The sequence below is a fragment of the Chroicocephalus ridibundus genome, chromosome 9 (assembly GCF_963924245.1).
Source record: "Chroicocephalus ridibundus chromosome 9, bChrRid1.1, whole genome shotgun sequence".
NCBI lineage: Eukaryota > Metazoa > Chordata > Aves > Charadriiformes > Laridae > Chroicocephalus > Chroicocephalus ridibundus.
In genome coordinates this window covers 49,706,021-49,719,981 of record NC_086292.1, presented here as the reverse complement: position 1 = coordinate 49,719,981, position 13,961 = coordinate 49,706,021, and the positions used below count along the sequence as shown (strand labels likewise).

At 47.0% G+C, this 13,961-nt stretch overlaps 2 protein-coding genes across 2 annotated transcripts in view; both read left to right on the top strand.

Moving 5' to 3' along the window:
• The first annotated feature begins 2,938 nt into the window (after positions 1–2,938).
• On the top strand, positions 2,939–4,106 carry LOC134521024 (basic proline-rich protein-like). Its single transcript, XM_063347053.1, has one exon. It carries the CDS (start codon positions 3,128–3,130, stop codon positions 4,091–4,093), a length of 966 nt encoding a protein of 321 aa, XP_063203123.1. The 5' UTR covers positions 2,939–3,127; the 3' UTR covers positions 4,094–4,106.
• Positions 4,107–4,112: 6 nt separating this feature from the next.
• Positions 4,113–13,961, top strand: part of CTDSPL2 (CTD small phosphatase like 2) — a 48,061-nt gene continuing 38,212 nt past the window's right edge. Inside the window, exon 1 of the mRNA XM_063347050.1 lies at positions 4,113–4,253. The gene's annotated coding sequence lies outside the window, so the exon portion shown is untranslated. The remainder of the gene's footprint in view (positions 4,254–13,961) is intronic.

Below are 13,961 nucleotides of genomic sequence, written 5' to 3'. Positions count from 1 at the left end.
GAATATTCAGTAGGATCAAAACTCTTGCTGCAATACACTAGAAAATGTGAGATTGCGGGCTTTGTACCACTGTGGAGAAACAGCTCCGTGTTCTGCATTAGCTAGAGCTTTCTAGCTGACTCTAGGACCCAGATGACTGTATTTCTCCAATACAGCACTGGTCTAAATAAAACAGAAAACAAACAAAAAACCGGGGGCATATATACCTATTTACTAGAATGCAGTGGAATTTGCAAGCCAACCAGAAACAGGGTTATGATATTTATGCAAGAACTTCCTGCCAATATAGAAACCACAATACTCTAATTCCTCAGTTCCTCAGCCCATATCAAACTCTTCCCATGTAGCCACAACGGGATTGCCAGCACGGATACCCTACAGTTTAACTTCCTAAGACTGGGCTTGACTACTTGTGGATGTGTATTTCTGTCCCTAGAGGATTGTTTTATGGCAAGCTTCAGTGATGCACTGTGCTAGATCAAACACACATAAAGGTTCATTTAACTTTGCGCTCGCCTTTGTTTCTGTAGGGGGATACGGTACCATATGAATTCTGGTTCCTGTCAGCTGAAGTGTCAGCAGCGAGAACAGCAAGTCTATAGCTGTTCCTGGACAGACAGATTGGATCACAGACGTCTAGGCACGACGGAGCAAGCACAGCCTGCTAGCCGCTTCTCATTTCAGTCAAGTGCATCGGTCTGTTTACCTATTAAAGAAAACTTATTCCCTTCAGATAAGCAAAAGAAACAACAATTACTGGAAATAAACCCAAACACGAATAGTTTTGCTTATACAACTGTCTCTCAGTCATGTCACAGTTGTTTTCACTTTGGCAAAATAAACTAGACCGAACTGCTGCGCTCAGAGTACCAACTGGTATCTGCAAGAAGGATGCTGAAATATTAGAGGGAAGTTAAAGGAAGACCCTCCCCCAAAAATTAGCCAGGGAATTAAACTCTTTCCCCCAAAAAAGCAAAGCCCGCAGGGCAACGCTTAGGATTTTAGCGCTTATGAAACAGAATTCTGGGGGATGATCTGATCCCTACACGTGGGTCCTGACACATGAAAGAGGAACTCCAGCAGTGCATGACTTTTGAATCTTGCTGAGAGGCGTAAGATGCAATAGCAGGAAGTTAAACTCAAACCTGAAATGAAATACAAAAAAACCCTAACTGCAGATATCTGAAACAGCTTACCAAGAGAAACCGGTGGACTCACAATACTTAATCTCTACAACAAACAGGGAAGTCACTCCAAAGCCTGTCATTTTAAATGAGCATATAAATACAAAGCTAATGGATAGGCAAGACTTAGAAAGAAAAAAAATTGCGAAGAAATCATAAAATACGAAGAACGGCCTTTCTAATGAACATTCAGAGTACAACATTTCAAGAATGTGTAATATTCTGGCAACTATACATTTTTTGCTTCAGTTTCTCTGTAAAGTGAAGAAAACAGGCACCTCGAAAATCTCAGTCTGACAGAGTGCCTGAAATCCACTGTCAGGGGGAAAACCCACGGCTGCCAATACAGGAGCCTCTTCTTTGAACGGAATACACGTTCAAAGCTTCTAATGCTTCATGTGTACACAGGCAGACATGGCATTATTTAGCGGTTTTACATTTTACACACAGAGCTAATGCTCTTTTCATGGTATACGTTATAATGTGGGGAACAGGTTACAGCAGGTGGACCTTTGAACTTTTGCCTTCACAGCAATGTCAATTAGCAATATGATTTCACATATTCCCACCTGACATGCGGCAAAGTTCACAATGCTGCTGCTCCAATACCCTGACACAGCTCAGGATCAGGTGACTCGAGGACACCACAAAACCACTGTGGAAGACACATTTTAATATTCTGTAACACAGAAACGTACAATTCTCACTCCCATAAAGATTAGTTTGAACCCTGAGTCATATGCTTTAATCTCTCTTCTAAATGTTTTTTGGCTTTCATTACAAAGGCACTAGACCATTTTGGTATTCATATAAATATCTGCTTGCTTTGAATCTTGCTGAATGATTTCCGCTGGCAGCTAGTTTCATTCTAATTACATGGTTTGAAAAAGTATTTCCACCTACCATTTTTCAAAACTCCCACTTTCTGCATATCAGTGAATGTCCTTTTGGGCTTGCACTATGAGACATCACGAAGTTATCCTGCCATACGAGTTCCTCTTAATGGACTGACAAACAATCTTAATTAAGTTTTAACATGTCCAAGCTATCCCTTTTCACTGCTGATCATACGAAAAATATTCAAGTACTATGGTTAATGAGTGTGTTTAGAAATACTTTAATGTTCTAAAGTAATACGGCTCCCTGTTCTGAATGAGGACTGTCTTTTCACGACCACTTTCCTTAAGAAATTATGGCAAAATTAGCTTTATAATGTCTTCTGCTAAAGAATATGGGAGTCCTGTGATAGAATTCTAAAACAAATCTCGGCTTCACAGCAGCAGATGTGGTTCGGTTTAACAAGCTAATAAATATTTTAAGTGACTAGAGAGCTGGGACTTTTATAATATGATCCAGGTTTAAAAGCTAAGAAGGGAGTCAACAGGTACTAGAAAGAGAAAACACACAATACCTGTGTGGGTTTCTGGCTACTGCTAAATTAGAGAATGTGGATACAAGCCATTTTTGTAAAAACATTCCATTTTCGGCAATTCCTTGGGAAGTTATCCTAACGTAACACATTAACCTGCCAACTGAAGACTTCCGTTTAAAAAGATCGGTGAATAAAAGTGATCACCAAGGGGAAAAATAAATAGATATACAAGTTCAGTAGGATGCAAATTACAAATCTAACCTTGCTACGTGCTCTTAGGCTTTACTGCGCGAGATGGTCAAGCTGCTTCATTAAGTCATTCAAACACTACAGCATGCAGCATCCTCAACATTTCACACCAAAAGAGACTGCCTAAAAAAAAAAAAAACAAAACAAAAAAGAGAAAGTGGAAATAAAACTTCACACTATACTCCACAGGCGTCTTAAAACAGCAGCTCAAATCACAAAACTAGCGCTGCCCTACGCTCTGGAGCAGAAGGCAAGGCTACCCAAGCCGAGCAATCCGAAACCCAGCGGGCAGGGCCGGCGAGCGGGCACCGGGCCGGCCGCCATGGCGCTCCCTCCTGTAAAAGGCCAGACCGGACAGCCGGGGGGACGCTCTGAGGCTGCCAGAGGGGCAGGAGAACCGCCGGGCAGGGGAGTGGGCGGCCGGAGCGGCGGGGACCGGGGGCGGCCTCCCCCGCCGGAGCACCCCCGAGGCGCAGCAACGGGGCCGAGCCCTACCGCCGCCCGGGGGCCCCGCCGGCTGCAGCGGCGGCCGCGGCGAACCCTCCCCGGGGAGCGCAGAAAAGCGCTACTCCCGCCCCGCCCGCCCTCCGCCGGGAGACGCTCCCTCCCAGCGGCAGCGGCTTCGCCGAGCTGCGCCCGGCCCCGGCGGGCGAGGTCTTCCCCGGCGCGCCCGCCTCCTCCGGAGGGGGAAGAACGGAGCCGGACGGCGGGCGGGCGCCCGCTCACCCCCGCGCCGCTGCCGGCGGGGCCCCGGGGGCCGCCGCCACCCGGCCGGGCAGCGAGCGCTCCTCGATCGGGGCCGCCGGCGGCGGCTCCTCCCCCACCCGCTCGCCTCACGGTGCCTCACCTCAGAGCGCGGCGGGACCCCGCACCGCTCGCGCCCCGCACGTCTCCTCACAGCTCCCCCCCCCGCCTCACCTCAGGGCGCGGCGGGCCGGCGGTAGGCTCGGCCCGGCGCCAAGAAAGCGAGGCGGCCGCTGCCTCCTCCGCCGGAGGCACCCTCGGCTCCGGCGCCTCAGGCGCAGCCCCCCGCCCCTGGCGGCGGCTCCCGGCACGAGGGAAGGGGCAGCCGGGCTCCCCCCCTTTCCCGCACCCGCTCTGCGCCGCCGCCGCTCTCCGCCGGGCTCGCCGCCTCGGGGCGCCGCTCCCCGCGCCAGGCCCCGGCTTCCCTCCTTCCCGGCCTGCCCCGGCGCCGCCGTCCCCGGGCCCCCCTCCCCCGGCCGGGCTGCGCCTGCGCGGCGGCCCCTCTCCCATCCGGGTCCCTCCGTGCGGTGTAGCAGGTCGGTAGGCGGGAAATGGCGACTGGCTGCTGAGCGGCTGCGGAGCGCGGAGCCCCCGGCGGCGGTGTAAACACAGCGGCGCCCGCCCGGCCCGGCCTGGCCCGGCCTGGCCGGCCGCCGGGGACCCGGACACCGGGGGCCCGCCTCCCCGGCACCCCGCACCCGCAGGTAACTGACGCGGCGGCTCCGCCAGCGCGGGGTCCCAGCCCGGGATCAGGTGGGAAGGCGCGGGGTGGCCGCTCCGGAGTGACCGGTGGGAGCCTCCCCTCAGGCCCTGCCCCGCGGCGGGCCCCTGCGCCCCCGCGTCCCCGCCCGCCCGCCGGGCTCCGCGCCCCTCTTGCCTTGCGGAGACACCCCGTCCCTCCCGCTCACCTCCCCTCGCCGGCCGCGGAGGCCAGCCAGCCCCGGCCGCGCTGGAGCGGGGGGCGCAGCCCTCCCGGGCCGGCCCCCTGCCCCCAGCGGAGCGGGCGGCGCGGCTGTCACCCCCGCGCTGACACCCCCCGCCTCCCCCTCTAGGCCGAGGCCTGCGGTGAGTCTCCTCCGCCCGCCGCCGCCCCCCGTCCCGTCCCGCGCCCCGGGAGGCGGTGGGCGCCGCGAGGGCTGCGCCGTGCGGCGGGGGCGCGTCCCGGGCCGGGCCGGCTCAGGGGGCGTAGCTCGGCGGGCGGCATCCCAGCCCCTGCCGCACACGGGCGGGCCATGCCCGCCGCTGGCTCCCGCGGGGCGAGCGCAGGACGCGCCTGTTGCTGGCTGCTGTTGTCGCCGCGCCGGGGAGCAGCGCTGGACGTGACTGTCACCGGCTTCGGGGCGGGGGGTCGGGGGGGGTCTGCCGCCCCGCTGCCTCCCCGGTGGATGCCGGGCACCGGCGCCACGCCGCAGGCTGCCCGGGCAGGGATCCCGGGCGGCGAGAGGCTGCCGCGAAGGATGTCGGCGCGGCTGGGCAGGGGGGAATGACACCAACTTTGTCCGCTGTCACTTGTGGCGGCAGCAGCGGGGGGGGGAGGGCGGCCGTGAGGCACCGGGCAGTGGCGTGCGGGACCCCCGCCATCCCAACCCGTTATTGGCATTCCCCGTCCATATCGGGAACGCGGTGTAAGATATTAGCATGTTGCATACCACATTGATTATCTGCTTGCTTCTGTGTTACTAAAGAGTACTGTACAAGCCTGTTGCTCAATTTTATGGTACTTAGGAGCACAGGAGAGGACAGGTCTTACTGTTTCTTTGTGACTGTTTTGGTGAGCTCTAGCCAGGATATGCCTAAGATATTTCTTCCTCCGCGATGATTGTAGTACTTGTTCTGATCCCAAGCCTATTGTTTCTGGTAGGGGTTTTTCATAGTCTTCCAGTTGCTCATGGTGCGCTTTTAAAAGTAATTTCGAGATTGTAGTTATTGACTTTGCCTTTCTTGATAAGTTTCCACTGTTACAATACAGTAGTCCATGAAGAGGATCTCTAGGTATAACTATTACTCTGTTGCCTTGGGCAAGTCACAACCTCTTTTGCCATTTCTTCCATCAGTAAAACGGGGATAATAATACCTCAGAGAGTTGTTACAAGAAGCAGTTAATGTTTGTAGAGGGCTTAAAAGACCTAAGTGTTATTAATTAAGCCCCATGACACATTAAGGTAAGAGTTAGCGAACCAGGTTTACACATGGATGAACTGAGGCAGGAAGAGATTATGATTTAGCTGGAGTAACGTATTGGATCTGTGACAATAGCAGAAAACAAGTTGTAACTACTTCGCGCTGTAGGCACAAGCGAACAGTTCTGTATAACAGATATGCTTCCAAGATTATTTGCCCCTCCCTCCCCCCCCCCCCCCCTTCTGATTTCAAGCTTTTCTACTTTAGGAGGTTTTGCCTGTGTGACTTCCAGTTGACTAGGTAGCTCCAAGGACACTTGTGGCTTGCCCACTTAAAAGTGTTTCGGCAGTTTTCATAACAAGATATATGTTCTAGGATGCAAGCCAAATCCCGACTTAAATTCCATAAAACATTCTCCACTTTTCCCCTGAAAACATTGTGTGGAACTTAGTTAAGACTTGATCCCATTCCAGTCAGTGGAATATGCACTAAAGCTGACATTCCTGTTTCATCTAAGAAAGTTCTTTCATTACAGAAAAAATTCTCGTGTCAGTCTGTCCCAGAGATTTAATGGTACAGTTAGATCATTTTTCTAAAGATGTAAACATTCCACATATGCTGGAACTGTACATGCATTTTCATAATTTAAAGGTAATTTTCCATCTTCAGACTTCCACTGCAAGTGTGGATAACTTCCTTCTACCGTGTTGATTTCCCAGCACACTGACGTGACACTATTGCAGGCTGAATAGCATTAAGCAGTTAAAAAAAAGAAAAGTCTACTGAATTCAAAAGGAAGCTTAGTCTTCATCTTACAAAGTTTTTCCATACTGTATTGGTTTTTATTTTCTTTGATCACTTGTAATGCTGCTGAGGTTGACACCAACAAAAATAGTGTTTGCAGAAGACTTTAAGAATCACGTTTTTCTCTTGTGACAGTTTTCTACACAAATATTTCATTCCCACAGAAGAAACTTTTTCGTAGGTGTAAGTGGAGTAATAACTTGGAGTACTTGCACATTTTTCTAAGAACTGATACTGAAAGTCAAACTGAACTATTTTGGCAAGAGCTTGCAAGAAAAGCTCGAGCAGGGGGGGCTGGAGAAGATGACCTCCGGAGTTCCCTTCCAACCTCAACCATTCTGCAAGTCTGTAAAAGCAGGATGCGTCAAGTAGGACTGGAATTTGGCAGAAATTTAAAATTAATGTGCATTTCTAGACTTATGTGTACTCTGACAGGAGCTTGAGACTTCTTGTCCTTTTGAAGGAGTAACTGGAAGTTCCAGAACATCATCATGATAATTTCAAGATCACAGCGGAAGCCAGTGTGATTGTATAACTCTGAAATTGCCTTTTCCACTTTATGGATGTGCGGCTTTCCCCCGTTCAAACCCTGCGCAAGTTCTTCCCTATCCATGTGTTTTCAGCCTGGTCTCCCCAGGGGAACCAGTTGCTGTGGATCATGGTTTTTGGACTTCGATAATGTCAGCATAGGACTATTAGGATTATCGCAGATTTCAAGGTCTGTTGTCACCCCCCACCACACTCCCGTGTGCCTGCATCCTCGTTCCGTACTGTCTCAAGAGCATTCCTCTCAGACAGGTGCCTTTCTGATGCATTACTGTGAATAGATCAGGTATGATGGTTCTTACTAGCCCAGGAAGTAGAGGACTAAGTCTGAATGGAATTCTTTCATTTGCTGGCAGCTTATATTACCACTAAAGCGTTGGCACCAATCTCTTGTAAATTTTAAATGGGAGATTGTTTTTCATCTGTTGTATACGAAAAGTTCATTTGATGTTTATACATCCCATTTAAGTCTTCAAAAAATGCAAATATGCACCGTAAGTGCATAGTTGATTAATCAAATTCATAATGGATTACAATTTTTAAGGGGCAGACTATTTAAATTGAATCACGCTGCTCTGATCCTGGAAGGGATCAGTAAGCCCCTTACAAGCTTGTTTAAAAAGAGGAGCTGTCTCCGGCGGGGATCCTGATGGTGTCGGGCCCTGTAGAGTGCGTTAAACACGGGCTCATTTGCTGAAGTGCGGGGTGAGTTGTGGTGCAGCGTCTCTCTTCTGATTGCTTGGAGGAGAAACTCACATACGCAGAGATACTTGAAAGCCAGCATAACATGTTGTTTACATGTTGAGTTGCCTAGATGGCCATTATTTAGTGTTTTAGAAAAATAAATATTTTTGCATTCACAGGTGAAGACATTTTCAATAGCACTTGAAAAATTAAGTGTGAAATCATCCGCATTTAAAGCAATCAGTTTCAGCGGCTGGATAGTAGCTTCCCAGTTGGCAGTCTTAACTTTTTCTAAATAGATTACTTCCCAATCAGATCAGTTTCAGTAATTACTTTGATTAAGGTCCTCTTAACTACAGAAAATAAGGAGTTCTTTCATCATACCTCATGATCCAAAGAAAACACTTGTCAGGACAGTCTGGTGTAATAAAATAATGAGTTGACTATCAGCCTGAAGTGTAGTTTCACCTTTGCCAACACTGTCAGATGTCTGGTCTGACATACGGGCTTTGCTGCCTCAGTTTCCCTATCTGATGGGTTAGTATTTATGGTAGTACCGAGATCTGGGGACAAGCCAATCGGAAAGAAACGTGCAGCCACTGGTGGACAGGATTAACTTAGCAGCCACATTGATCTCTGCTGCATTGTGACATAAAAAATACTGCTCCCCGTGGGGAAAGTTTTATGAGAGTCCAGCCCCGTCCATCAGATTTCTATGCATCTAGCTAAAAATAACCCTAAAGCCAACATTTAGGAAGCTGCCTATCTGTTGCATTAGATCTAACGAGGATCTGCTGGCCACTAAGTGATGTGGATGCCAGAGTTGCATATGAAAGAGATGATGGAAATTGAATTTACCCCTAACAGTCCTAACTCCTGTCTGAATTCAGAATTTCTTTTTGTTGGGTGAGGAATCTAGTTAGAAGGCATAAAACACTTCTAGTTTTGAATTCATAATATTTACTGTAGCAGTGTAACTTTAAGTATAACATTATCATGGAAATAAGTTTAACTAAAAGGAGTTGTTAATTCCACAGCATCTGGACAATAACCTATGCATACTTACTTAAAGTAGCACAAAGCTAAAAAAAAAAATATATCCTTCTACTCATTGCCAATATACCAAGTGTAAGTAGGAGAAAAAAGATTTGAGACTCTAAAACATTTGAATTAGAATTTACCTATAAATAAATTACTTTATTTTATATATATATATATATATATATATATATGTAAACACACACAGTGGCAAGACAGCAGGAGCGTCATTATCAGGAGAGCCAGGCTAGAAGGGTGATACAGTAGGGCATGTTAGCATCCTTGAAGCCTCATATGAAAGAAAAGGAACCCGTCCTTATTTAGGCTATGTTTAGGAATAGCTAATTTAAGTTGATAAATTAATAGGAACTCAGATCAAATCAGAGCAGTTGTTCTAAGCAATTTAGCTTTAGCTGCACTGATTCAGTCTAAATCATGACTTAGTTTACTTTAGGCCATTCTAAAACATGATTGCTTTGGTTCACCCTATATTTTAGGAGGTGCTAATTAGAGGCAGGTAGGTAATTCAATCTAAGGATTAGACTATACCACAAGGACTTTATGGCACAGCAATACCAGCCTAGTTTAGTGGTAAAACCCCTACACAAAGGGGTTCCTTTTGCCAGCATGAGTTGCATTTGCGCTTACGAGGCTTGTTACCCTAGCTGTATTTAACTAGGGAAAAAGAGTATTTCCCCCTCCCTTTCACATTTCTAACTGGTAGTTAGAATACTGGTAGGTAACCAGTATCGTACTGGTAAAGCTTCTGGTTTGGGTATAGTCTAACATACATTTCTGTAGTCGAGATAGAGCTTCAAGTGCAGTCAGTATCTTCTACAGGGGTTGAAGGTGCTGGAGCAAGGAGTCTAATACAGGTATATTTATTTCTTACCCCCTGTGGTGGGATTTTGCTTCATCCATTGTAGCTTCCTCTAGGCTCAGTCTTCTGTAGTTTACATCTCATAGCTGGTGGTTTTGAAGCGTTCACTATTTCAGGAAGGAGCAGGCTGACTTGAGGTAACAGCTGGGTGCTACAGTCTCCTTTGGCCCTGCTTCATTTTCCAGTGCCCTCTTCACATGAGATAGCACTGCCTGAGTTGCTTCTCTCTTCCCCCTTTCCTAGGAGCTTGTCTCACTTTACTATCCTAGGAGAGCTCACTTAGGTGCAGCAGGCTTCTTTTTATATGAAATGATGCCTTTGGGCTGTCGTGTGATGCCTGGTCGCCTGATTCAGATCCACCACCTGGGAGGGAGATAAACCCTGTAGGTGAGGGCTGAGCTCGTTACCTTTGCAAACTGGCTACCTGTGACACTGCCTGTCCCGCGGCTGTGGGGTGTACCCCTGTGCAGGGCTGGGAAATGACGAAGGATGACTGTCAGCAGTTAAGAAATAAATAAATAAAGAGGAGAAGAGAAAGCTAGTTATTAGTAGCAACGTGGGCAACAGTTGTGTTGTTTCTGTGTTTGCCAAAGAAAAGCATAGTATGAACTGAAGTTTTAAGGTTTGTTTTCAGAGAGGGGAAAAAAGTATGCAAGCAGTAAAGGACGTAATTTATAAATAGCAGAAATATCTGTGAGAACATTAAAGGTACTTACGGGCTTTGTGCTTACTAGACTTAAATATAGCATGTTTGATTGAATTACCTTGTTCAATTTATTTGACACCTCAAACTCTTGTCAAGACCAAGCACTTGTAATTAAATCAATTTAAATATGCTCGGAAAAGCTTGTTTATTTTGCTTATCAAGACAGAACTGATGAATATTAAACAAAGAAAGTTAGTAGAATCTTGATACTTCTATTTTATGTTCTTAAACATAACATTTTCTTCTTCTGGGAGAAACTTTTGAAGACATGAATGTAGCTAAAGGGATATTCTTAAACAATTGTAATTACTGGATTTAGAGTGCCTTAGTTTTGAGTTGCTTAGGGATGAGAAAGCTTACGGCCACTCTTAAGAGAAAGTCTTTGAGAGCTCGGTTGGAAAAATGGACTGTACAGATACAGTTTTAGGTGCAGACGTCTTCTGCTTAATTACCCTGTTGAACTTATTTGAAGATAATTCTCTTTTGATAGTAGACTGGTTTATTATATACCTGGAAAATGTTTGATAATGTTCAGTCTCAAAGATTAATAGTTAATATAAAAATGTCCTGAGTCAATTAACATAATAGGGTTCCAAACCATAAAATAGTTTAAGATTAGAAAATAAACGTTTGTCATCAGTGGTCCATACCTTCAAAATTAAAAAGTTACTTCAAGAAGATTGCTCTTCGCTCTTTCTCTGCTTTGTGTATTTTCTGTTCCCTTTTAGTTTAGGTGCTGTAAGGTTAGAGGAGTATGTGTAGCTGTTAATGTGCCATTTACTTTGTTGCTGGGATTATGAAAGGCTCTGTGCCCGCATTTTCAGATAGCTGGTATTTTGTCAGAATTACAATTTACAGGGTAAAGGCCTTTGTTGTTGTTGTCTGACGGTTTACTTTTATTTTTAAACTGAAGTAACTACGCCGATAAATCCACTGCTGCTATATCAGCTTCCTGGCAGCGTTGTCAGTCTTGGTCGGTATCGTCAAATAGCGTGGTGCAGTAAGGGCAGAATGATCCGTCGGTGTTGAGGGCTTTCTGGAGGTTTTAGCTCAGTCTGGTCTCGCGTCCTTTAGTGGTTGGAGTGTATCTTCCAGTGTAGTTTCAGTCGGAGGGCTCCAGCGGGTGTCCTCTGAGGCTGCTTTATGTCAACTGAAGGACTATAAACGGGATGATGAGACGATCTGTTTCAAAAGCTCACGCTAGATACAAACTTAAAAACTGATACAGATTTATGTTACACAACGTCTTGCCTCATGGGAGGGCAGAAGAGGCCATGCCACTTCGAAAGTTTTTGTTTGTGTTAAGCTCCTTGTGAAAGGAGTGAGAAGCACACAGTAGTTGACAGAAGGAGGGACGAATCTGATGTGAAAAAGCTGTAAAAGAGGGGTAAGAGCTTTCAGTCAGCCATCAGAGGTTATCAGCAAATGAGGCGAAGCCTGTGCAGAGCGTTCGAATGCCTGAAGGGATGCCTTTTCGCCTGTTAGGTGAGTTCCATGGCTTAGCTCTGCTCTTTTCCCTGTGGCTAGATGGACACTCCTCATCTGCTTCTGCACAGCATCTACCGAATTAATTCAGTTTGCAATTGATGGGTGCTTAAACTAACTTGGCTGGACTTTGTTTATCCTCTGTGTTCAAAGAGAGTTTACAAAACTAATTTCTGTTTTATAACATATATGATACTGAAAGGATGAAGAGAGAATGATTTAATTTTTTTTCCCCCTTTAATGTGTGGATTTTAAAATATTACTCTGTAGGAGTTTTGATCCACTGTGATGCTCAGGGACAAAAGACATTAACCATGTACATGAATGGTGAGCTTAGCATTTTTCTTCAAACTCTGAGTTATTTTATTGTCATGTTGTGAGTGTCATAAATGCAGATTCTTCTTAACAAGATAATAATGAGCACAAACTAAAATAATCCAGTTAATACGTTGTTTCTTGAACAGCAGAATTGATAAGGGGTGTTTTTTCAGACTTGTATTCTTTTGTGCCTTCCAGTCCTCTCGTCTCCCGTAGCACCTCCAGACGCTCCATTCACAGTATTTCAAGTATCCCCACCTCCTCTTAGCTCTCCTCCTGTCGTGGGAAGAGCCAGCGCTGGGTTTGCTGGCTGAGCTGGCAGGGACACGCGTGGCTCTGCATTCACTACCCCAGCTCTGCTGCGGAGGTGGCCTTTTTTCCGGGGTGGACATGAGAGGAGACAAGGTGGAGCGTGTCTGTACCTAGTGAGGGTGGATGTGGGGTGAGGACTGGGCCGTCTTTAGCTTATTGGGAATACTAAAAGTGTATACTTTTGTATACTACTGTCTTACCTACATAGCTTTTGATTTTCAGAAAACTTGTAGGAACTTTGTATGTTTGAAATTCCTCTCCCTCTGTGAAATTGGGTTGATATTGGTCAGTGGGTTCCACATTTACCAGGAATGCACTGACAAGACACACAGACAGTTATGGACAGTGCAATTGCATAAGCTTTATTTTCTCTAGAAACCAGGCTGTTAAAAAATCAACTGTAATAGAAAAAGCTTATCGATGTTTATGCTAAAGAATACAGCCTTCAAAGAGTACAATAAGCAAATGAAGCCCATGACATAAAATACTGTTGCTTTAAAAATTTGTGACCGGATGGTCTTTGTTAACATAACAAAGGAAAATTTTAAACCCAAATAGTTTCACTGATCACATCAACAAAAAGAAGCCAGCCTCACAGCTGATGCTGAACTCACAGCTGAGGCTGTGGTTCCACAGCAGCTCCGAAGAGTCTCCCCACTGCTCTGGTCCCACCAGCCAGTAAATGAAAGGGACCAGGGTGTGTTCCCTGGCCTCCAGCGCAAGTGGTGTGACCCTGGGTGCATCCTCCCAGCCACACACTCTTGCTCCAGAGCAGGGTGACCTCTGCTGCCCTCCTGCCCAGGAGCAGCCCTCTCCCGTGTACTGCTTTGGGCTCTGGAGCACCATCCAGGAGAACGCGGTGCCATTGCCAGCCTCACTGGCTGTGCCAGAGCGTGCTGCCAGCCGAGCAGTTGTGTTCGGTTAAGTAGTTATACCGGGACAATCGTGGAACAGTGCTTGTACCCCGTGCCCTGGGCTTGCTGCTTTACTCCTATGGCTGTCCTTTCCCCTGCCAGGAGTTGTATGTTTTTATTCCACCCCTTGTTCCTGTGATTCTGTGTTGAAACATTTCAGTTTACTAAGCTGGCCTAAAAATATGGCTAGCTGGAGGGTTAGCTGAGTGCCAGAGCCGCCTCGGGGAGCAGTTAGATGGGCTGAGGCTGTTACGGAGCAAACTCCTATCAGCGCGGTTGAGAGTGAGCTGTGCCCGAGAAGGGGAGGCTGGAACTCCCTGCGCCAGCTGCTCGGCAAAAACTAACGTCTTGCAACTACACGCTGAAAGGCAGAAATGACATAGTTGGTAGAGGAATGAAGAGCTCCTCAAATGCATTTTGCTGTTGGAGAAAACATCCCTGAACTATAGCCTGGCGTGTGCATGTAGCTGGTCATAATGCATGATGAAATAGTACCTGCCGAGCTGGAAGGGATGTAGAGGAAGGGGGTATGGAAATTAGAAAACATTCCTTCTATTTTCATTAAAACATTTGTAAATACCAAGAGTACTGTTCCATGGTTTTG

What these genes read in the sequence shown, in the direction of transcription:
- LOC134521024 (XM_063347053.1), top strand. Translation starts at nt 3,128, where the DNA reads ATGGCGCTCCCTCCTGTAAAAGGCCAGACCGGACAGCCGGGGGGACGC.